Source organism: Rhinopithecus bieti, unplaced genomic scaffold (genome assembly GCF_001698545.2).
Source record: "Rhinopithecus bieti isolate Rb0 unplaced genomic scaffold, ASM169854v2 scaffold_17882, whole genome shotgun sequence".
Classification (NCBI taxonomy): Eukaryota; Metazoa; Chordata; class Mammalia; order Primates; family Cercopithecidae; genus Rhinopithecus; species Rhinopithecus bieti.
The window spans coordinates 550,603-573,872 of NW_016809462.1; the positions used below are offsets into that span (position 1 = coordinate 550,603).

The window sequence follows — 23,270 nt, forward strand, 5'->3', positions numbered from 1 at the left end:
TTACGTGGGAGCAAGTACTGTTCTGTCCTTACCACGAAAGATCTGGCACGTGATCTGGTCTCGCTCTCACGTGACTCCAGCCAGACTGATCTCCCTCTTGAACATTCCTGCATCTGGACCCTTCCAGTTGCCGCTCTTCCTGCAGGCATCTCCCAGGCCTGTCCTTCCTTCCTTCAAGTGGTCTCCTTAACCACACTTTACATGAAATAGCACCTCCCTTATCCTTATTTTCCTTACTCTGCTTTATTTATGCTTGAAGCTCCAGTCACCATCAGACAGACTTTCTGTGTTTTGGCTACTGGCTGTTGTCTGACATATACCCCGCTCTTAGAACGTAAACTCCACGGGAACAGGGACTTTGTTTTATTCCCTGCGGTGTCTCCAGCACCTACAACAGTGAATGACACCCTGTTGGGTGACCGATATACGCCGGATGGCTCAGGGCGTGGGTGCAGGTCGGGGAAAGGGTATAGCAAGAGGTGTGTCCGGGAGGGATGTTTGGGGTGTGCTTTTAGTCCAACAAAAAAGCACTTTCCATGCTTTTTCTATTTCTCTCCTCTCCTTCTCCCTCCCTCCGCACTTCAGAGGTTGGAGAAAAGCTGCGGGAAAGCAGGAAATAATGAAAAATCCTAAATTGTCCAGCTCGAATTCCAATGAAAAAATCATGAGCGAGGAAGACAGGGAGACAGAATAAATGCACACGCAAAAGTGAAGGAAACCAGTGGAAAGTAAGGAAAAAGGCGACAGACGTCACTCTGGTCACGCTCCCCGACTCCCCCGAGGCCGGGCGAGGCGCTCCTGACACGCGCCCCAGTCGCCCGGCGGCCGCGCGGCGTCAGCACCACTTCAGAGAAGGCCAGGCCCCTCTTCCCCCGCGGGCTTCCCCGCACCCGCACCGCCGAGGCCCCAGCAGCACGCGCCCAGGGCAGCCGCGAAGGCGGCGGGGACTACAGCTCCCAGGATGCCGAGCACGGGCGCGCCTGCGCAGAGCGGCCGGAGGCGGCGGTCTGTTCTCCGCTGAGGAGGAGCGGGGCCGAGGAGGGAGGCAGCGGGTGAGAGTTCAGAGTTCAGCAGCAGCAGCCCGAGCCCATGATTCCCATATGCCCTGTAGTTTCTTTTACCTATGGTGAGTCTAATGTGGCCTGCGAGGCCTCTGCCCGGCCCCCTCCCTGGCCCCGGGCAGCGGGGAGGCGCGGGGGTTGGGGCAGGCTCCGGGGAGGAGGCGGCGGCCGCCACCCGGGCGTGCGAGTGAGTGAGGGAGTGCGAGGCGGGAGGGGGAGGCGGCGCGGCCGCGGCCCAGGCCCCGCCAGGGCTGCTCTCACGGCGCCTCTCTCTCTCTCTCCCTGCCCTCCCTCGGCGTCTCGGCTTCTCTGCGTCTCTCCTCCCGCCATGGGACCCGACTTTCCGTGCCCGCCGCAGTGCCCAGCCGGCTGGGGGAAGATGCCAAAATGGCGACCGGCAACTACTTTGGATTCACCCACAGCGGGGCGGCGGCGGCGGCGGCTGCGGCCCAATATAGGTAACGGCACCCTGCCTTCTCCCTGCTCGCCCCTTGCTCGCCCCTCGGCCCGGATCCGGTCGACGCGACGCCCCCGCGTCCGCCCCCAGCCAGCCCAGAGCTCCGGCCCGCTGTAGGCCTGGCCTGGCCCAGCCCCGCGGCCTCTCTCGCCCAGCCCCGCCTTGCCCGGCCCGCGGCGGGGCGCGGCCCCCAGTAGGGGGGAGGTAGAGACGGCGGAGGTGTAGGGACGTGGAGGCCGCAGGGCCCTTCGGCAGCCCCTTAGCTAAAATGGCCTCCTGCGGCCGCCGAGCGGAGCCGCCACCGCCGCCCGGCAGGCCCCCCGCTCCCCGCCTCCGCGCGTCCAGCCCCCACCTCCCATCTTCTTCCCACTTGGAGAGTGGAGAGGGTGGCCGAAGGAACCTCACGGGGAGTGCCGTGTCGCAGGTCCACTGGCTTCTCCTGCGACGCCTTTCTGCGTCGTCGCCTGGTGCTTCAACCCCCGGAGCCCAGATAACGTGTCGTTGTCTCGGGTACCTTCTCCTCCGTCCTGGGGCTTCTTCCCCAGACGCTCCATTGCTAGCGAGTCCTGCTGACAAACCGAGTGTCACTGCGTTCATCGGGTTCCTTTAGTTTTTCCTGCAAGGAGAGAGGTTCACATACCAACCACCTGTACATTGTGTAGTTCTTAGACTGGAAAAGATGTGCGAAGTTTCTAGTGCTGATAAATGAGTGCACAGCCTTGTTTGAGCTGTGGAGTTTAGGCCCCAGGTGGGCCTGTCATTCTCCTTGCGGGGGTCTTTCCCCTGCGGGGAATGATGGGGAGGGAGGAAGATGAAAGTGAGATTGTACTGAGTCATTGTAATGCACCGGATGAAATCCCTACCTTAAGGGAAGCTCTCATTTCTGAAGTCTGTAGTTCATTGTACATCTTATCAAAGACAAACACATACACAACGCTGGATTTTTAAATTGTTACTTTTGAGTCAGTCTGAGACTTTTGGTTCAGGCCATAAGCGCATACGGCTCTTGCGTGATGTGCTTTTTATGTATGTTAGATGTTGGTTAAACCCAGGCAGTTTTTTTCATCTGATTTTCTTCAGGAGGCACATTGTTTAATGGAAAGGGCATCATTGGGAGCCAGAAGACCCGAGTTCAGTCTCTTTTGCTCTTGATTTTGTTGTTGTTGTTGTTGTTGTTGAATAAATTATTTTTCTTACAGAGAAAGGGTATATCTGGAACTCTTGGGCTCAAGTCCTGCCTCGGTCTCCCAAAGTGCTAGGATTATAGGCATGAGCCACCACACCTGGCCTCTTTTGTTGTTGATTTTATGACGTTGGGAACATCATATAGTTGGGTTTTCATTTTCATCATCTGTAAAATGAGATGCTGGGCAAACTATATCTTTTTGGCCTGAAACTTGTGGTTTTGAGAAACCAAGTTACTGTAGTCCATGGCATCCTAAGATGCCATTTGTTGTAAAAGATACCATTATTGTATGTAGTACTAAAAAAAAAATGCTGCCACTTAAGACACTGCATGAGACTCCATTAAGAGATGTCAAAATGTATAAATGTGCATCATATTGGTGAAACTAGCTTTTACTAATTGTTTAATGCTGTGTGGCATTTTACAAGTGTTTTTTCATGAGGTCTGCATTCCAGAAAAAGCACCGAGATGACAAATTATAGCAAACTCTTGGAGCATTTCAAGTATTAGCAAATCTTTTGCTTATAATTTTGATAATTAAATAGCTGAAAAGTTTCAGCTACTTTGATAAAACTTTTAGGGCTTTTAAAATTCAACAGCTTTTGGGGTACAAGTGGTTTTTGGTTACATGGATGAATTATATAGTGGTGAATTCTGAGATTTTAGTAGGGCTAATAATTTTCAAGGAGAGAAAAAAACTATCCTTTTCTGAGAAGAGATAGCTAATCAGCATCTGTGCCATAAATCTGCTGGCAAGTACTAGTGTTCCACCTAGAAAATACTGTATTTAACCATTAAAACTTTACTTGTTTTACTCAGGTTTTTTGTTTTCCTAATATGGGCTGAGTGATAAGATTTGTTGGATTACTATATTTACGGTAAAGTGGTGGGTTCTTTGTGGCACTTCTGAAATATTTTTTTTCCTAAATGCAGACCTCCAGATAAAAACAAAGGAAGGAAATGCTGATTTAAAGATAATACTTTTTTGATAAAATATGTGATTGTTTTATCCCAATGTAGGGAACGGTGACAGAATTTGTTTCTAATAATTTTTTTTTTTGGCCTTGAAACTCAAAAGTTTAAACTAACAACAATCCAGGTTACTAAATAGATTAAGTGTACATCTAATGAGAAAAGACTAGTCTTTTGACATTACTTATATTGCTAAAACTTAGGCACTCTTGTACATAAGGCCTTCTGTATAAACATAGTACATGAAAATATCGTTTGCATTTAATGGCAAGAAATCAGGCCCAATAATACTGGGAATTTTGGCAAGGAAGATGAATAAATAACAATAACAAAAGCACATGCACAAAGTATGGCGGTGAAGCTAATATTTCTTCCTGGCTGGAAGTAATTATAATGGAACTTTTAGAGATGGAAGACCGAGGTCTACTGTACTAATATTTTTTCAAATTTGAAAGATCTCAAACTCAGGAAAACCTTGAGTACAGTTCACGCCTGAAAACATATAAAGATTTTTTTTTTTTTCCAGTCAAATTTGGATAGAAAATAGAGTATTCATGAAGGGCCAACTTTTTGTATTCGCAGGTTCCACAGGGCCTACTGTGGGACTTTATGTATGGAGTTTTGTATACATAGCGGTCCTGGAACCAATCCCCTGCTTATATTGAAGGATGACTGTATTTATGTGTGAATGATGTGATTGAATTGCTTCACCTATCATTGAATACAGATAAAGTAAACATCATACACCTAAATGTAATTCCAGAGGCCGGGCGCAGTGGCTCACGCTCATAATCCCAGCACATTGGGAGGCTAAGGCAGGTGGATCACCAGAGGTCAGGAGTACGAGACCATCCTGACCAACATGGCGAAACCTGGTCTCTACTACTAAAAATATGAAAGTTAGCTGGGTATGGTGGCAGACGCCTGTAATCCCAGCTACTCCAGAGGTCGAGGCAGGAGAAACGCTTGAACCGAGGAGGTGGAGGTTGCAGTGAGCCGAGATTGCAGCCATTACACTCTGGCTGGGTGACAGAGACAGACTCTATCTCAAAATAAAATAAAGTAAAAGTAATTCCAGCTCTTAGTTTTCTTGATTACAGCTCTGTAAGGTATTTGATTAAATTTATTTTAGATTTAGACTTTTTAGCTTGTTAATATTTGAAATTCATAATAGCACACTACAGATCAGGTTCTTGAAGATGTTATAAAGAACTGTAATAGTGAATTTGTCAAGTATGGCTACTAGTAACTTGTAGATTAGTTACCACGTTTTTCATTTGTGTTAATGCACATTAGACAATTTTGTGGTAAGCATTTCTCAGTCTTCGTGTTCTAAGTCCCATAAACTATGGAATTTTTTTTTTCCTATTCTGTATTTTTTGGTTTTTTTGTTTTTGTTTTTGAGACAGAGCCTCGCTCTGTCACCCAGGCTGGAGTGCAGGCACGATCTTGGCTCACCGCAACCTCTGCCTCTCAGGTTCAAGTGATTCTCCTGCCTCAGTCTCCTGAGTAGCTGGGATTACAGGCATGCGCCACCACACCTCGCTAGTTTGTGTATTTTTAGTAGAGACAGAATTTCACCATGTTGGCCAGGCTGGTTTCAAACTCCCAACCTCAGGTGCTCTGCCTGCCTCAGCCTCTCAAAGTGCTGGTATTACAGGCATGAGCCACCGCGCCTAGCCTTGTTTTGTATTTTTTTAAGTCAAGTAAATATGCCAGTTAAGTATTTTTATGTGTTTACATGTGTACCTGATAGTGTATTAATTTGAGGGTGTCCAGGAGAAAGCAGATTTCAGACGTGAAAATGTAAGGATGGCTTCATGGCCAGAAGGGAACTTGGTAAGGTAGATAACCTGTTAGAGTAGAGTACCTTTTTTGTTTGAGGAAATGTACTTACATAAATCTAGTTTTGTTTTTAAATAAATTTTGGGGAAAGAACTATTATGACAGTTCTAAGGACTTTAGGGTAGCAAAGAATATGAGGAAAGATAATTCTCAGCAGAAAAAACTTCCTAATAATTTCATAGGATCAAAAATCATTTTTTGCAACTTCTTAATTGACGATGATAGAGAAGTTCTGATAGGAATTCTTCAGTTTTTGAGGAGAGTTTGTGGCATATACATTTATAAAAGCATATGTAATAAACATTATAAAATAATCCCATTATATCCCACAATTAATGGGACATTAACCCATTTCTTTGAGGGTGTTTTTTTTTTGAAGACATGGTCTTGCTCTCTCACCTAGGCTGCAGTGTAGTGGTGATAATAGCTCACTGCAGCTTGGAACCCCTGAGCTCAAATGATCCTCCTGCGATGGGCTTCCAAGGTGCTGGGATTAACAGGTGTGAGCCACTGTGCCCAGCCTCGTTGAGAGTTGTAAACAGCCACTTTTTGTTTACTTATACTCTAGAAAAACCTTGGACATTGGCCAGGCGCGGTGGCTCACGCCTGTAATCCCAGCACTTTGGGAGGCCGAGGTGGGCGGACACGAGGTCAGGAGATCGAGACCATCCTGGCTAACACGGTGAAACCCCGTCTCTACTAAAAATACAAAAACTGAGCCGGGCGCGATGGCCGTGCCTGTGGTCCCAGCTCCTCGGGAGGCTGAGGCAGGAGAATGGCGGGAACCCGGGGGGCGGAGCTTGCAGTGAGCCAAGATGGCGCCGCTCACTCCAGCCTGGGCCACAGAGCCAGACTCCGTCTCAAAAAAAAGAAAAGAAAAGAAAACCTTGGACATAGCAGTAAGTAGATTTTGACTATTGCTGGACCTTAACCATTTGCCAGTCAAAAGAAGGCATCTCATCTAATGATTTTGAGATATCTTAGGGACTTCTATTCCTAAAGGATGTGATAACTTGGGTATGCTAACAGTAGCTTGGATAGGCTGATAAGCTAATGAGTTTTCCTTTTTTCCTTTTTCTTTTTTACTTTTTATTTGCTTGTAGTGTTAAGAATATTGTGTCTTGAATTTAGGAAAGAGTAAAAGTGACATTAGTAAGGCAGAAAAGGATTCAACACTGAGAAAGTAAAAAAACCAGGTGAACAGGTTTTTGAAACCAACCTTGGTGATGGAAATTTACTGGCTTTACAAAAAAGAGAAATACTGCAACGGCTAATAACATCAATCCTTCCATTGTTGAATCAGAGACCTTAGGATGGATACTGCATGGATAAGCTAGAAATAAGATAATTTTCTTTCCAAAAGGATTGTTACTATTACACTGATGATATAATGGCTGTTACTCTTAATAGAGTAGGGTGAGCCAGAATATCCATGTATAGAATAGGTATCTGCTTGAGTATGCTTTTGTAAACTGCCTTATAGTACATTATGAACAAAAGGACATAACTTTGGACCTAGATAGTTTGAATCCCCAGCTCCATCCCTTCAGGCACCCTCAACTTCTCTAAGACTTGGTTTCCTCACCTAACTTGACGTAAGTTTAAATATAAAATTTTCTAGCCTAGTGCCTGATTATCAGTAGGCATTGCTACCAATACTGTTTCTGGTAGATATTTAAGTAATAATATTTTAAGGGTTTTAGAAGGATTCCTTGGTTAATATGTATCATACATTTATATAGAGAGTTTCATAATCTCACAGTAAAATGTTTTAAAAGTAAAACATTTGGGCCGGGCATGGTGGCTCATCCCTGTAATCCCAGCACTTTGGGAGGCGAGGTGGGTAGATCACAAGGTCAGGAGATTGAGACCATCCTGGCTAACACGGTGAAAACCCATCTCTACTAAAAATACAAAAAAATTAGCCGGGTGTCGTGGTGGGCGCCTGTAGTCCCAGCTACTGGGGAGGCTGAGGCGGGAGAATGGCATGAACCCAGGAGGCGGAGCTTGCAGTGAGCTGAGATCACGCCACTGCACTCCAGCCTGGGCGATAGAGCGAGACTCCGTCTCAAAAAAAAAAAAAAAAAGTGAAACATTTGGAGTCCTCATTACTAATAGAAAAAGAAGGAAAGTTTCTATTTACAGGTAACATGATTATTACACTTGTCAGGCAAAAATGTGAGAACTGATAAGAGTACAGCAAATTTTCTGGATCTAAGATTAGGCAAAGGTCAGGCGCGGTGGATCACTCCTGTAATCCCAGCACTTTGGGAGGCCGAGGTGGGCGGATCACCGGAGGTCGGGAGTTCAAGACCAGCCTGACCAACATGGAGAAACCCTGTTTCTACTAAAACCACAAACTTAGGCAGGCGTGGTGGTGCATGCCTGTAATCCCAGCTACTCGGGAGGCTGAGGCAGGAGGAGGCTGAGGCAGGAGAATCGCTTGAGAGCCAAGATCGCACTATTGCACTCCAGCCTGGGCAACAAGAGCAAAACTCCATCTCAAAAAGAAAAAAGAAAGAAAGAATCAGGTAAAGGCAGTGGCATTCTTGTTTCATCAATATTGAATTAGATTATTAAATTTCAAGTAAGTCCTGTTTATGTATAGCCACCAAACCTATTCAGTAAGCAGGAATAAAACAAATGACATATTCAAAACACTTTGAGGAGAAAATGCAGTAGGATAAAAAAGTCATAAAAGATGACAAAGATGGACAGTGTTCATGAGTGAAAAACCAATGCCATCAAATTACTATCTCCTAATCTGTGTATATTTAGTGTTACTCCAATAAAATCTCATAGGATTTTGCTATAACTTGATAAAGGGATTTTAATGTATATAGTGAGGAGAGTGATCAGCTAAAATATCATGAAGGTCTTGCAAAATAAGGAAGGACTTATAATATCAGATACCAAAATATTATTAGTAGAAAAATGTGATATTGGTACAGGGATAGACAAATAGATCATTGAATTAAAATAGACATCCCAGAGATAGACATGCTTATATAGGTAGTTGGATTAGAATATATATCTAATATATATCTATTTAAATAGATGTGTATGTTAAAAAAAAAATCAGCTGCATTATTACTCAGAGACATAGATCATCAGGTTAATCAAAAGACCATTCAGGCTTATAAATGTTGTAATTGATGAAGTATGTTAGAATTATTTGGATGGATCTTTAGTCTGCTTATTAAAGGTACTCGTCTATTAATTGTCCATGACACCACTCTGTCAGAATACAGGATTAGAGTGATTGTTCTGAGTGTATCATTTCTTAGTATTTCATGAAAGCCATGTACAGTACAGCTTTTATTCATACAGAGGTAAAATGAATGAAATAAACTTTGGGCCTTTTTGTTTTGTTTGAATATTAGTCTTGTATATTAAAGTGCATTTGTAGGGAGTAATTCACTTATTTAGTATTTTATGAGCATCTACAATATGCATAGTCCCTGCTCTCAGGGAGTTTACACTTCTGGGGTATGAGGGTGGAGACAGATGCATCTACAAATAACTATGCCATTATAATAAAGTTTTAATGAAATACTAAAATGGGAAATTGGAGGATTTTGACTATGGAGTTTGAGGTAGACTTCGTGTTCTTTCATTCTGAAAATCAAGGGAATGTTGTTTTAGACAAAGGAAAAGTATTGAGCCAAGACAAATATCTGGATTGCATGATATAATAGAGACTGGTTTGGCTCTGAAGTCAGACTACCTAAGCTGAATCTGGCTCCTCCTATTGCCTGCCATGTGACCTTGGGCAAACAGTCTCTTGTTAGTTTTTTTATCTATGAATTGAAGATAATAAATTTTCTTTGCCTCATAGGAAAACTGCACATGTAAGAGTTCAATGAAATGTCATAAACCCAATGTACCTGTGTAACTTGCACTTAAAACAAAAACGGAACATTATCAGTATCCCAGCAGGTTTTTACATTCTCCATTGTATTGTTTTGAGGATTCAGTATTATTTGTAAAGTGGACCTGGCAGTGACTCACCTGTAACCCTAGCACTTTGGTTGGTCTAGGTGGGAGAATTTTAATCCCAGGAGTTTGAGACTAGTGTGAACAGCAAAGTGAGACTCTGTCTCTATTATTAATAAAAGAAAGAAGAGAAGAAAACATTATTTGTGAAGTGTTCAGAACAGTATCTGGCATATATTATATCCCCACCATTATTCAGTAGGTGGCTGGTGAATATGGATGACACCAGAGAAAGTACAGTGCCTGGCGTATATCAAGCATTCAGTAGACATGTTTTGAATTATTTATAGAAAAATAATACAACTGTGGGGACTGGCACAGTGGTTCACGCCTGTAATACCAGCACTTTGGGAGGCTGAGGCAGGCAGATCACGAGGTCAGAAGATCGAGACCATCCTGGCTAACACGGTGAAACCACATCTCTACTAAAAATACAAAAAAAAACTTAGCCGGGTGTGGTGGTGGGCTCCTATAGTCCCAGCTACTTGGGAGGCTGAGGCAGGAGAATGGTGTGAACCGGGGAGGTGGAGCTTGCAGTGAACCGAGATCACACCACTGCACTCCAGCCTGGGCGACAGAGCGAGACTCCATCTCAAAAAAAAAAAAATACAACTGTGGTTACCAGCTTTAAGGTAGGACCAGGGAAAGAAATAAATACTTGGTGAACAGAGAGCCAGGAAAATTTAGGGTCATGAAAACCAAAAGATGATAGCGTGGTCGTCAGCTTTAGAGATGCTGGAATAGGGATTTAGTACAGTTACCAAATTACTGGTGTAATTTTAGTGAGTAGCCTTTATAGGGAAACTAGAATCTGATCACTTGAAGCTACAGAAAAAATAGCATAACATTTTGCTTAAAATAAGTTTGTAGTTTAGTGTTCACATAAATACTTAAGAATTCCAGAGGTCACATGGGCTTAAAATATTGGGAAGCACTGTGGTTGAAATCAATCAGATGAAAATAAATTTTTGGAATTCATATTTCTGGGAAAAGCTATAGTATAAAATACACTACTAGTATGGTAGTCAGCATTAAATGGGCAAGGCATGTCTTTGAAAATATATTTGAAGAATTATGACACTTTTTTATGGGAAAACAATAACACTGTTTAAACAGTAACCATATAGGGAAAACAATAAAACTGTTTAAACAATAACCATGTAGATGAAAGCAAAGAGTGCTGTGATTTATGAAAGTGGCTTTATAGCTTCTCTTACTTCCCTAATCCTGCCCATTCCCAAACCGTTTTATGCTATAAGCATAATGGTCTCTATGAAATGTAAATTTAATGATAACACTCTTGTGTTTAAGTTACTATCAGAATATCTGGTTATCCTAGTTTTATAATTAGAAGTCTGTAGTGCTTCACCCACATTTATGAAATTCACACGTCTGAAAATATTCGTAGTAAGCTTTTAAAATCTTGACAGTAAAAACTAAATTGACAGATTAACTTTTTTCCCATCTCACTCAGTGTGAATATTCATACCTTTCCTTGAAGAAATGTTAATACTTTTGAGAAATGATGAAGGATTTGTTTTTCGTGAGTATAAAAAGTTACAGAGGTTGGATGTGGTGGTTCATGCCTGTAATCCCAGCATTTTGAGAGGCTGATGTGGGTGGATTGCTTGAGCCCAGGAATTCAAGACCAGCCTGACCTCAAGCAATCCACCCGCCTCTACAAAAGTTAGCCCCTTATCATGGTATACGCTTGTGGTCCCTGCTACTCGAGAGGCTGAGGCGGAGGATCACTGGAGCCTGGGGAGGTCGAGGCTGCAGTGAGCCTTGATCAAGCCACTGCACTCCAGCCTGGGTGACAGAGTGAAATCCTATCTTTAAAAAAGAAAGAAGGAAAGTTATAGAGCACTTCATTTTAATTAATTTATGGTATCCGTCAGGGTTTATTGTACCCAATCAATAGTTTCTCTTTTGAGTAGTTCTAGTTACAAGGATTGACATTCCATGACCTTTATCTTTTCTTAGAGGCCTTCCAAAGAGCAAAGAAAACATTCCCCTTCTTTTTCAAAATGGAGTAAAATTCATCCTATCTAGCAAGATTTACATCATGGGATCTTAAACATTTTGCTGTTTTATCGTTCTATGAATTATTTCCTCTGTCACGTATTCCCAACTATGTTAAAGACAAATATAATTGGAAAATGAAAGAATGTTGGAATCACCTACAAGGGTGGTACAGTAGTGAAATAACTGGATGATACTGCATTGCTCAAGTATCATATCTTCTTTCAAGAAGCTAAGAAGAAAGTAGAGACACTAATTTCATAGTTGGCTTTTAGTTTTCCTTCAACACAGTTGAGAATGCAGAATTGTTCATTCTCTGCCCATACCAGCAAAGGAGAAGAAAGTTGACACAGGAAAATGTTTCCCAGTTAATCAGATATATCATAAGATGAATACAAAAAGCACCACTCTAGACTAATGATAATGTTGAAATTGTGTAAGCAAAAAATCTCAGTCTGCAAGTCTTTAGCTGATAATGTCCTACATGAATTTTTCAAACTCAGTCAATACATAATATATTTCTAAGGAATAAAAAAGAAATATACCATTCTCATTCAGTTCGTCATTCACTAGAAGGGACTTCGCTATGTAATATAATTGTGACGAGAACCAGAACATCGTATTTTGCTAAGCAGATACTTGGCAGAATTCTTTCATCTTTTTGTTGTTGTGTTGAGACAAGGGTCTCAAACTCTAGCCCACGCTGGAGTGCAGTGGCACAATCTTGGCTCACTGCAAACGTCTGCCTCCCAGGCGCAAGTGATCCTCCCTTCTCAGTCTCCAGGCATATGCCACCATGCCCAGCTTATTTTTGTAGAGATGGGGTTTTTGCCGTGTTGCCCAGGTTGGTCTCAAGCTCTTGGATTTAAGCAGTCCGCCTGCCTTGGCCTCCTGAAGTGCTGGGATTACAGGCCTGAACCACCATGCCTCGTGAATTCTTTCATCTTTTGTGAAGTTTGTGGACTAAAATATACTTGATACGGTTCATTAGTGGACAAGTGGTGAAAACAGATGCTTTATACAAAAGTGATTGGAAAAAAGTAGTTGGTGTAGAAATGAGTTATTAGATTAAACATTCCAAATCTAAAATTGAAAATGTTTTGCAGTTATGGAGTAAAGAAGATGGCCATCTCTTTAACAAAATATGAGCCATCAGACATTTCAGAAAAAAATTTTATGGATTGTATTTTGACCCTGCAAGTGCAGGAAGAAGAACCATAGGTAATTATGAACTAGAATAGAACATGTTAGAGATACATTTCAAATCTGGAGTCAGCATTTGTGAGATGGGTGTGTTCCAAGTTTGTGCATCAAAATTGAACAGTTAGCTGTGTTTAGAGAACATGGTCCATATACCTTTGAAATCAGGGCAATATGGAATAAAAATTTGGGCTTACTATAATTTTTTAACTACTGTAATTCTTCTTTATAAAAGTTTCTAATAGTTCTTTTTCATTATCCTTTTTTTTTGAGACAGAGTCTCGCTCTGTCTCCTGGGCTGGAGTGCAGTGGCCAGATCTCAGCTCACTGCAAGCTCCGCTTCCCGGGTTTACGCCATTCTCCTGCCTCAGCCTCCCGAGTAGCTGGGACTATAGGCACCCGCCACCTCGCCCGGCTAGTTTTTTGTATTTTTTAGTAGAGACGGGGTTTCACCGTGTTAGCCAGGATGGTCTCGATCTCCTGACCTCGTGATCCGCCCGTCTCGGCCTCCCAAAGTGCTGGGATTACAGGCTTGAGCCACCGCGCCCGGCCTCATTCTCCTTTATTTTAATGGAAATTATTTGTTAAATGACTGTAATTAAAATAACTTGAAAGATCCAGTAGACGCAGATGGGAAATGGTGATAGCTGTCTTTCCTGGTGAGTTAAAGATTACAAGAAAATTAAGAACTTTCATACGACATTTAACCACCTCACTCTCCTGTGGTCTGCCATTCTCGTGAGTTGGTAGGAATTGTAGGATAAGCTATCTTATTCTAGTTTTTAAGAAGAAAGCAAGCGACGGGGCACAGTGGTTCATATCTGTAATCCCAGGACTTTGGGAGGCTGAGATGAGAAGATTACTTGAAGCTCAGGAGTTTGAGACCAGCCTGGGCAGCTTAGCGAGACCTCATCTCTACAAAAAAAAAAAAAAAAAAAAATTAGCCAGGCATGGTGGAGTGCGCCTGTGGTCCCAGCTACTTAGAAGGCTGAGTTAGGAGGACCACTTGAGCTTGAGCTGGGGATGTTGAGGGTGCAATGAGCTGTGATTGCACCACTGCACTCCTTCCTGGGCAACAGAGTGAAAAAATAAAAAATAAAAAGAAGAAATGGAGCCTAAATTTAAATTTCTTCTAAAATTCTATGGTAATAAAATTATTATTATAATAACATTGTAAAGATAATGGGAGCATGACATTACAATATCAAGAATAAGGAATAGCCAGGTGCTGTGGCTCACACCTGTAATCCCAACACTTTGGGAGACTGAAGGGAGAGGATTACTTGAGCTCAGGAGTTTGAGACCAGCAATATATAAAGAACTCTTAAAACTCCACAAAAGTCAAATAACCCAATTTAAAAATTGGCAAAATACTTAAATAGAAACTTTACCAAAAACGACATACAGATTACCAAGAGGCATATGAAAAGACACTCAACATCACTAATTATCAGAGAAATGCAAATCAAAACCACAATGAGCCATCACCTCACATTTAGTGAGCTATCACCTACATTATAGTAAACCCAAATTTTTATTCTGTATTGCCCTGAAAGATACATGAACCATGTTCTCTAAATACAACTAACTGCTCAACTTTGATGCACAAACTTGCAGTGGCGCAATCACAGCTCACTGCACTCTCAACATCCCCAGCTCAACATAGCGAGACCCCCATCTCTACAAAAAATTACCCGGGTTTGATGGCAGGTGCCTGTGGTCCCAGCTACTCAGGAGGTTGAGGTGGGTGGATCGCTTGAACCTGGGAGGTTGAGGCTGCAGTGAGCCACTTTTATACCACTGCACTCCAGCCCGAGTGACAAAGTGAGACCCTGTGTCCAAAAAAAAAAAAAAAAATAGCTGGGCATGGTGGCACACATGTGTAGTCCCAGCTGCTACTCGGGAGATTGAGGTGGGAAGATCACCTGAGTCCAGTCTGCAGTGAGCCATGATCTTGCCACTGCAGTTACTGGGTAACAGTAAACCCTGTTGCATTAAAAAACAAACAAAAAAAGGAATAATTAAAATTGCTTTGTCTTTGGGGTGATTCTGTGAGGAAGTTTGTCTTTTTTTTTTTTTCAATGGTACACCAAATTTAAAGACATACAAATGTCAGTAATTTCATAGGTACATAAAATGCCACGGTTTGACCTAGAAAAGTCCAACACTGTTGAGAATTAAACTTGGACTGAAGGGAAGGTCAGATCGTGTTTTGTGTGCCATGAAAGAGAAAGAAATATTTTATCTATCAGTTACTTTGCTGTTTTACCCAAAATTGAAACATGCACACACACAGTATGTTTTCTAAGGTACGAAAAGCACATCTAATGTGAATAACAGAAGGTGTCTATGTTTTCTTCAGATTTTTCCCACTTCATTCTTTATAACTGCAGAAATACAATATTCTGTTTCTGCCTGGTAGTGGTTCCTCTAGAAATTTAACATGACTATGTCACTTAAAGTTAGTCATTAGTTTTATTCCCCTAACCAATAGACTTAAAATGCTTTAAACTTGATCCGTCCTCCTGATTTTGTGCTCTTGTTATATGATAGCTCAGATGTTTTTTTAACCCCATGACCAATTACTGTTGGACACAATTATTTGTTTTAAATAGTCAGTGATTATTTTAAGTTTACCTTCATATTTACCACTCTTTTTGCTCAACATTCATTCATTCTGAAATCATTTTTATTCTTAATTACATCTTTGAGAATTTCCATTAGCGTGGGTCTAAAAAACAGGTTTTTCTCTTTTTATCTTTTTTTGAGACAAAGTCTCACTGTGTTTCCCGGCCTGGAGTACAATGGTGCAATTTCAGCTCACTGCAACTTCAACCTCCTAGACTCAAGCAATTCTCCCACCTCAGCCCCCTGAGTAGCTAGGATGATAGGCAAGCCACCATGCCTGGCTAATTTTTGTATTTTTTAGTAGAGAGAGTTTCACTGTGATGCCCAGGCTGGTCTCAAACTTACTGGACTCAAGAGATCTGCCTGCAATAGCCTCCCAAAGTGCTGGGATTACAGGTGTGAGACACCACAACCAGCCTGAGATTTTTTTTCTTAATCTTAAAATATCTTTGATTCTCCCTCCTTGAGTAGTCATCACTTAATCTCTGTAGGCAATTTTTTCCCTCTGGCTGCTTATAAGAGTTTGTCTTTATCTTTCATGTTTATGGTTTCATTTAGATATATCTTAGTTGAATTCTCGTTTGCTAGGGTTTCTTGGGGCTCCTGAATCTGAACATCATTATCTTTCATTAATTTTAGGGAATCTCTGACATTCTGTTTCTATATTCTCTCCTAGTCTTTCTCTCCATTTGTGATTCCAATTAGATGTAAGTTACCACTCTTTATTTTATCTTGCAAGTATTTTAACCTCTTCAGTATTTTTCATCTCTTTTTCTCTCTGTGTGCATTCTGGATAATTTTTACAGATAATTTTCTCATTCACCAGTTTATTGCCAGCCATGTCTAATTAGTTATGCAATAACCTTTCTGAGTTCCTGACTATAATTTGTCAGTTGATTTAGTTTTAGAAGTTCATTTGGTTGTTTTTGACCCATCCATCTTGTTCCTTAGTCTGAGTTTTGACAATCTCTTATACTTCAAGTGTGCTTACACTTTGTATCCAATAATTCTAATGCCTATCGTCTTAAAATTTTTTTTTTAATTCTGTAAATTTTTGCTTATAGTAGTGTATTTCCCTTGGGTTTTATTGTGATTTTTTTTCTTTTTTTTGAAATAGGGTCTCATTCTATCACCCAGGCTACATCCCAGTCAGCATCACCCAGGCTACACCACCCATGATTGCAGTGGTGCAGTCGTGGCTCACAGCAGCCTCAACCTCCTGGGCTCAAGCAGTCCTCCTGCGTCAGCCTTCAGGACCCACCATACCTGGCTAATTAAGACCAAAAAAAAATTTTTTTTTAAAGGCAGGGCCTCCCTTTATTGACTAGCCTAGTGTCAAACTCCTGGCCTCAAGCAATTCTCCCCCTTTGACCTCCCAAAATGCCAGGGTTACAAGCATGAGCTACTGCGCCCGGCCTCTTAGGATTTTTTTGATTGAGGTTTCCTGTTTGTTGGGATACTATTTGCAGCATTTACAGAAGAATATGTATTTTGTGCCACCTGGAAGCACTGTTAGCCTAGAGTTACACAGGTTGAGTATTTTCGGGTTAGACTTGCTCAGTGGGTAAGTGTAATGCAAATATTCCAAAATCGGAAACGTCTGGTCCCATGCATTTCAGATAACAGATAGTCAGTCTGAATTAAACTAACTTCTTGGTTGGGAATTTGCCTGGTCAGATAATGTAAATTCTAGAGCCCAAACCTAGGGGAAGACTGTCTTGTACCTAAGAACTGTCAGGAAAGTCTTTTCTCTTCTTTGCCCATGCCTGGCTAATTTTTGTATTTTTTAGTAGAGACAGGGTTTTACCGTGTCTTGTGCCTAAGAACTGTCAGGAAAGTCTTTTCTGTTCTTTACCCAGAGCCAAGACTGAGCTAGGAAAAAGTTTCCTTACAGTTCTCCCTTAAAGACGGAAGAAGAGCGCAATGGCTCAAGCCTGTAATCCCAGCACTTTGGGAGGCCGAAGCGGGCGGATCACGAGGTCAGGAGATGGAGACAGTCCTGGCTAACACGGTGAAACCCCATGTCTACTAAAAATACAAAAAAAAAATTAGCTGGGCATGGTGGGGGGGTCCCAGCTACTCAGGAGGCTGAGGCAGGAGAATGGCGTGAACCCGGGAGGTGGAGCTTGCAGTGAGCTGAGATCACGCCCAGACTCCAGCCTGGGTGACAGAGCAAGACTTCGTCTAAAAAAAAAAAAAGATGGAAGAAGACTTTTTTCTAATTCACTTACTGTGGTGGTTCGTTTGGGAGCCCCAAAGTTCTGAACTGTTGCTTCCCAATTCTTCCATGTCTCTACTGAGACGGAAAGTGATATATGTACGGTAGCTTGCTGTACAAGCTGAGAGATTGGAGCCTTGGATAAGGGATATTGCAGCTGCAGACAACAGAATTGGGGCCTCCCTCAGGTCACTTATGCACTGTGCATTCTCCCTGAGAACTAACACCAACATCTGCTGGGAATCTCTGCTTTTGTACTACTTAGAGTGTGGTAGGCAGACTGGTGCTGCTCTGTGACTTCTCTTGTTACTGCCTCATAAAAGATATTTGTAGGATTATGTAAGTCAACCAACTGCTAAACATACTGTAATTGTTTGTTTTGAGACAGAGTCTCCCTCTTCACTCAGGTTGAAGTGTAGTGGTACAGTCACAGCTCACTGAAGTCTTGAACTCCTTCTAGGCTTAAGTGATCCTCCTGTCTCAGCCTCTTGAGTAGCTGGGACTATAGGCATGTACCTACATGCTAGGCTAATTTCTTTTTTTTTGAGACAGAATCTCACTCTGTCGCCCAGGCTGGAGTGCAGTGGCATGATCTTGGCTCACTGCAACCTTTGCCTCCTGGGTTCGAGCGATTCTCCTGCCTCAGCACCATGAGTAGCTGGGACTACAGGCATGTGCCACCATGCCTGGCTAATTTTTGTATTTTTAGTGGAGACAGGGTTTCACCATGTTGTCCAGACTGGTCTCGAACTCCTGACTTCAGGTGATCTGCCCACCTCGGCCTCCCACAGTGCTGGGATTATAGGTATGAGCCACTGCACTTGGCCACACAGAGGTTTTTAATTTTGATGTAGTTTCATTTGTCTATTTTTAATTTTTTACCTGTGCTTTTGGTGTCACATCCAATAAATCACTGCCAAATTTAATGTCATGAAGCTTTTTCCCCTGTGTTTTCTACTAAGAGTTGTATAGTTTTAGCTGTTATATTTAGATCTTTCATCCATTTTGAGTTAATTTTTGTGTATTTTGTGAGGTGAAGCTCCAGCTTTTTTCCTTTTCATGTGGATATCCAGTTTTCCTAACACCATTTGTTGAGAAGACAGCCCGTTGAATGGTCTTGGCATCCTTGTCAAAAATTTGACTGTATATGCAAGGCTGTATATCTGGGTCTTCTGTTGTATTTCATTGGTCTATATGTCTGTATGCCAGTACCACACTGTTTTGATTATTATAGTTTGAAATTAGCATTGCTAAACACTTCCAAAGTTGGAAGTGTGAGACTTCCAACTTTGTTCTAATATTTTAAGGTTGTTTTGGCTATTAGGGGTCTCCTGAGATTCTGCAGGAATTTTAGGATAGATTTCTTTTCTGGCAAAAAAAAAAATCACTGGGATTTTTATAGGAATTGCATTGAATCTTTAGATCACTTTGGGTAGTATTAACATCTTAACAGTAGTTTGCCTTCTAATCCATAAACATGGGATGTCTTTCCATTTATTTGTGTCTTTAAATCTTTCAGCAGTGTTTTGTAGTTTTTAATATACACATTTTTCAACTCCTTGGCTAGGTTTATTCATAAGATTTTTTGTTTTGTTTTTTCGTTTTTCTTTTCCTTTTTTTTTTTTTTTTTTTTTTTTTTTGGAGACAGAGTCTTGCTGTGTTGCCCAGACTGGCATGATTATGGCCACCTGCAGCCCTGACCTCCTGGGCTCAAGTCCTCCCATCTCAACCACCCAAGTAGCTGGGACTACATGCACATGTCACCATGCCCTACTAATTTTTTTTTGTATTTTTTGTACAGATGAGGTCTCACTATATTGTCCTCCCACCATAGCCTCCGAAAGTGCTAGGGTTACAGGCGTGAGCCAGCCACAGTGCCTGGCCCAAGTTTTTTATTCTTTTTGATGCTATTGTAAGTGGAATTGTTTTCTTAATTGTCTGTTTATTGTTAACGTATAGGAATGCAACTGATTTTTGTATCCTATAACTTTGCTTATTTATTAGTTCTAACAGTTTTTTGTGGAGTGTTTAGTGTTGTCCATGTATAAAATGATGTCGTCTGTGAACAAATGGCTTGATCTTTTCAATTAGGATGCCCCTTTTTTTTTTTTGAAAGAGTGTTTCTTTGTTGTCCAAGCTGGAGTGCAGTGGCACAATCTCAGCTCACTGCAACCTCCGCCCCTCAGTTTTTAAGCAATTCTCGTGCTTCAGCCTTCCAAGTAGCTGGGGCTACAGGCACATGCCAGCATACGTGGCTAATTTATTGTATTTTTATTAGAGACGGGGTTTCATTGAGTTGGCCAGGTTGGTCTCGAACTCCTGGACTGAAGTGATCCACCTGCCTTGGCCTCCCAAAGTGCTGTAATTACAGGCGTGAGCCACCAGCACCTGGCCTAATTTGGATGCCTTTTATCTTTCCTGCCTTATTGCTTTGGCTGGAACTTAAGTACTATGTTGAATAGAAGCAGTAAAAGCACGCAGCTTTGTCTTCTTCCTGATCTTAGAGGAAAAGCTTTCAGTGTGTCATCGAGTGTGAGGTTAGCTATGGGCTTTTCATAGTTTTTATTATATTGAGGTTATTTCCTTCAATTCCTAGTTGGTTGAAGTTTTTTTTGTTTGTTTGTTTTTAATTGTGAAAGGATGTTGACTCTTGTCAAATGCTATTGAGATGATACTTGGGTTTTGTCCTTCATTTTATTAATGGGTACTACATTGATTTATATGTTGAACTTGTCACCATGTTTTAAACTGTTTAAGAAAACAAGTGTTGTGGAGAGTGGATGTGATGGATAAGAGCACATACACACTGGGGCCACACTGCTTAGGTTCTGGCTTTTGCTCTGCCACTTACTAGTGATTTCATGATATCTTGGGTTTAGATTAAATAATTTTCTGCTAGGTTTCTATTAATTATAAACCTTACTTTGCTGTAATCAGTAGTTTTTATCAATCAATTAAGCAATTTCATTTTCCTGTTGCACGATAGAAACTTTTTGTGTAAAGGGATAATAAATAGAGACCGAGAAAATGAATGGTGAATAACCATTATAGACTCCAAGTTAATGGTCTGCATCATGGAATGAAGATTCTCAAACTTTTGAGTTTCAGGATTCCTATAGCAGTTCTAATTATTCAGAACCCCAGAGTTTTTGTTTGTTTGGGTTATATTGATATTTACTATATTAGAAGTAGGCTTGGCGCAGTGGCTCACGCCTGTAATCCCAGCACTTTGGGAAGCCGAGGCGGGTGGATCACCTGAGGTCAGGAATTTGAGACCAGCCTGGCCAACGTGGTGAAACCTGTCTCTACTAAAAATACAAAAATTAGCCAGAAGGTGGCAGCTGCCTGTAATCCCAGTTACTCAGGTGGCTGAGGCAGGGAGCACTGCTTGAACACAGGAGGCGAAGGTTGCAGTGAGCTGAGATTGTGCCACTGCACTCTAGCCTGGGCAACAGAGTGAGACTCTGACTCAAAAAGACAGAATAAAACTATTACACATTAAACAAAAATATGTTTATGAAAATTAGTTTCAAAAGCAGTGAGATGAGAGGCGTTGTTTTACATTTTACAAATCTTTTTAATGTGTTGAATTAAGAATATTGATTCTAAAAAATTTGCTTTTGCATTCAGACTGTTGCAGTAAATTATTTGGATTAAAATATACGAAGGCAGCGTCGCGCAGTGTCGCTTCACACCAGTGTATAATTAAAAAGAGAACAACCTTGTGTGGACCTCCTGAAAGAGTCTCTCAGGAACCCTTAGGGGAGTCCCTGGATCACATTGAAAACCACTGTTGTATACAAGTTAAAAACTCTGACCTTCAAAGCATTCTGGTTTTATTTCTTTTGGTACTAACCTCCACATCACTGAATAGTATTCCTCTTTTGCTATTTTGAAATTTATCAGCTTTATGCATATATTTTTATTTCCTACAATCACAGTTTAGGACTACATTGCATGTGCTCTCTTCTCATTTCTCCTCTTCCCAAATTCAGACTATTTCTGTTAATTTAGACAGTATACTCCATTTCTAGTTCCATCAAAGCTAGACAGTATATCAGTACTCTGTACTTTTTAAGAATTCTTGAAACTCTTGTGCTTCACTTCTCTTTCCCTACTTCACTCCCCAACTTAATGTATACTCTTATTTGTGATAATGTTTACATTATGTTCTATAATCATAGTTTATCTTCTCTAATTTAGATTGATTCTAAAACTTTACAGCAAAAACTTATATCACTAGTATTTATTGTGGAGCCTAGTACCATTCTATGATTATGATTTCTACTGTGTTCCATTTTACAATCCTATACCGCTTATTAGAAAATCTTCCTAGGCTCAAGTTCAAATGGATTTTTTCCTTTTTTTCATACCATACTGATTACTCAACTATAAAGGCTTTTATTGGGATCATGCCTTTCTTGAGCAGTTTGCATTTCCTGAATTCATTCGTTACCTTTTTTTCTTAATCATGTTGTCATTTATTAAAATTTGTCTAGGCTGCCTGTCTACTGGCTCTGTGCCCAGTCCCCTGTTTTTCTGGATATCTTTCTCTGAGAGGCTTCTGTCGTTCCTCTAATTCCAATCTATACTCACTGCTCTCTGGGCCTGCTGCCACAGCTGCTGACCTAGGCTTTCATCTTTTTGCAGGATCCCGTGTTTTCTTGGTTTACTTTTTGTTTTAGCTGGAATACATCTTCAGGTAGCTTCCTAAGAAAAGATGTTATAGTAGGTAAACTCCTTCCATCCTTGAACGGTTAAAAAATCTTTATTCTGCCTCCATAGTTTGGCTGGGTACAAAATTCTACATTGGTAATCATTTTCCCTTGATTTTTGAAGATAATACCTTGTCTTCTAGCTCTAGTGTTACCAGTAAAAAGTCTAATTTTCATTTAGTTGCTGGTGCCCAGTTTTCCCTCTCTGGAGACGGGATATTTTTGTCTTGAAAAGTAAAATGCTATGTCTCTAGGTTTAGTTTATTCACTCTGTTTTGCTGTCTGTGAGCTTTTTGAATTTGAAAACATGGTTCCCCTCAGGAGTGGGAAATTTTATTTCTTAATTTTTTTGATCTGTTTTTTTCTTTTCTGTCATTCCTTCAGGCTGGACATTGGGCCTCCTAGACTTATCGTTTTATATTTTTCATGTATTTATCTTGTCAATTTCCCAACTTCTCGGTAGTATAAAGTTCTTGTTTTATAGATACAAATTGAATTTTTGAAAATTCTTATCTGTTACCTTCATGTGTTCGTTCCCACATGGTCATTCTTGCTTGTTTTGCAGTTTATAATAGGCTTTCTTCGGATATGTGGTGATTTGTGTTGTCTGTTGATTTTTAAAAACTTTTTTTAAATTAAAAAAATTTTTTTGAGACAGAGGTCTCACTCTTGTCCAGGCTGGAGTGCAGTGTTGTGATCTCAGCTCACTGCAACCTCTGCCTCCTGGGCTTAAGTGATCCTCCTGCCTCAGCCACCCAAATACCTGGGACTACAGATGCATGCCACCACACACGACTGATTTTTGTATTTTTTGTAGAGATGGAGTCTCACTGTGTTGCCAAGTCTGGTCTCAAACTCAAGATCCAGCCTTTTTGGCCTCCCAGAGTGCTGGGATTAAAGGTATTCGTGGCCAACTTGACTGTTATTTTTTTAAGCAATAAGATTGCCTGGAAGTCTTGAAAGTCTTATT

General features: G+C 41.3%; 1 protein-coding gene across 2 annotated transcripts in view; it reads left to right on the forward strand.

The window, feature by feature from the left end:
• Nucleotides 1–881: 881 nt before the first annotated feature.
• The window catches only part of ZFR (zinc finger RNA binding protein), a 96,989-nt gene continuing 74,600 nt past the window's right edge, over nt 882–23,270 (forward strand). The window contains exons 1-2 of one of the 2 annotated variants that reach the window (XR_001888659.1): nt 882–1,126; nt 1,420–1,519. Coding sequence is in view for 1 of the 2 variants with exons in the window: in XM_017889463.1 (XP_017744952.1) it covers nt 1,090–1,126; nt 1,420–1,519 (137 nt within the window). In the remaining variant the exon portion in view is untranslated. The remainder of the gene's footprint in view (nt 1,127–1,419; nt 1,520–23,270) is intronic. The other variant, XM_017889463.1, reaches the window with a different exon arrangement.